General features: G+C 44.8%; 1 protein-coding gene across 1 annotated transcript; it reads left to right on the top strand.

The window, feature by feature from the left end:
• Positions 1 to 374: 374 nt before the first annotated feature.
• Positions 375 to 791, top strand: LOC127691282 (40S ribosomal protein S11-like). Its single transcript, XM_052190923.1, has one exon. It carries the CDS (start codon positions 375 to 377, stop codon positions 789 to 791), a length of 417 nt encoding a protein of 138 aa, XP_052046883.1.
• The last annotated feature ends 277 nt before the right edge of the window (positions 792 to 1,068 follow it).

Below are 1,068 nucleotides of genomic sequence, written 5' to 3'. Positions count from 1 at the left end.
TTCTGCCTCCTTGTAGTCAAGGTCTCTCATGGATTTGGAGCTCACCATTAGGATCAGTTGGCTGGCCAGCAGGCTCCAGGGATCATCTTGTCTCTAATTCCCCAGTACAGGGAATCCAAGTGTGCACCGCTTTTCACATGGGTTCTGGGGGGGCCAAACCAAGTCTTCATATTTATGGGGCACAAACTGACTGAGTAATCTTCCCAACCTCCATTTTGGCAGTTTCCTACAGAATTAGATATATATAAAGAATATGACCCAGTACTTGCACTACTTGATATTTACCCTAAAGGATTCAAACTATGAAGTCCTTGTATGGTGAATAAGGAAATGGGGAATGGACCTACCTGTCCTTTTCTCTGGCTGCCGGGAAGATGGCGGGCATTCAGACAGAGCATGCTTACCAAAAGCAGCCTACAATCTTTCAAAACAAGAAGTGTGTTTTGCTGGGAGAACCCGGCAAGGAAAAACTCCCTTGGCACTACAAAAACATCGGTCTAGAATTCAAGACGCCCAAGGAGGCCATTGAGAGCACCTACATAGGCAAGAAACGCCCCTTTATGTGTGATGTCTTCATCCGAGGTCAGATTCTGCCTGGTGTCATGGTGAAGATGAAGATGCAGAGGACTTTTGTCATCTGCTGGGACTGCCTCCACTATGTTCGAAAATACAGCCACTTTGAGGAGTGTCACAAGAACAAGTCTGTGCACCCAACCCCCTGTTTCAGGGGTGTACATATCGGGGACATTGTCACTGTTGGAGAGTGCAAGCCACTGCGTGAGACTGTTTGATCCAATATACTCAAGGTCACCATGGCTGCTGGCACCAGGAAGCAGTTTCAGAAGTTCTAGGGGACCTGGCCAATGCCCTAGAACAAATAAAGTTATTTTCCAACTTAAGAAGAAAAAAAAGAATTCAAACTATGTTCACACACCAAGCTCCACAAGGATGATTCTGTCCATAATGTTGAAACTTTAAAACAACCAAGAGGTGGTAGATGAATTGTGGTACATCTACTCTGTGGTACATCTACATCTATTTACTCTGTCATAAAAATTAACAGACTAT

This window comes from Apodemus sylvaticus, chromosome 8 (assembly GCF_947179515.1).
Source record: "Apodemus sylvaticus chromosome 8, mApoSyl1.1, whole genome shotgun sequence".
NCBI lineage: Eukaryota > Metazoa > Chordata > Mammalia > Rodentia > Muridae > Apodemus > Apodemus sylvaticus.
Note: the sequence above shows the minus strand (reverse complement) of the source record. Positions and strands in the feature narration are given on the sequence as shown.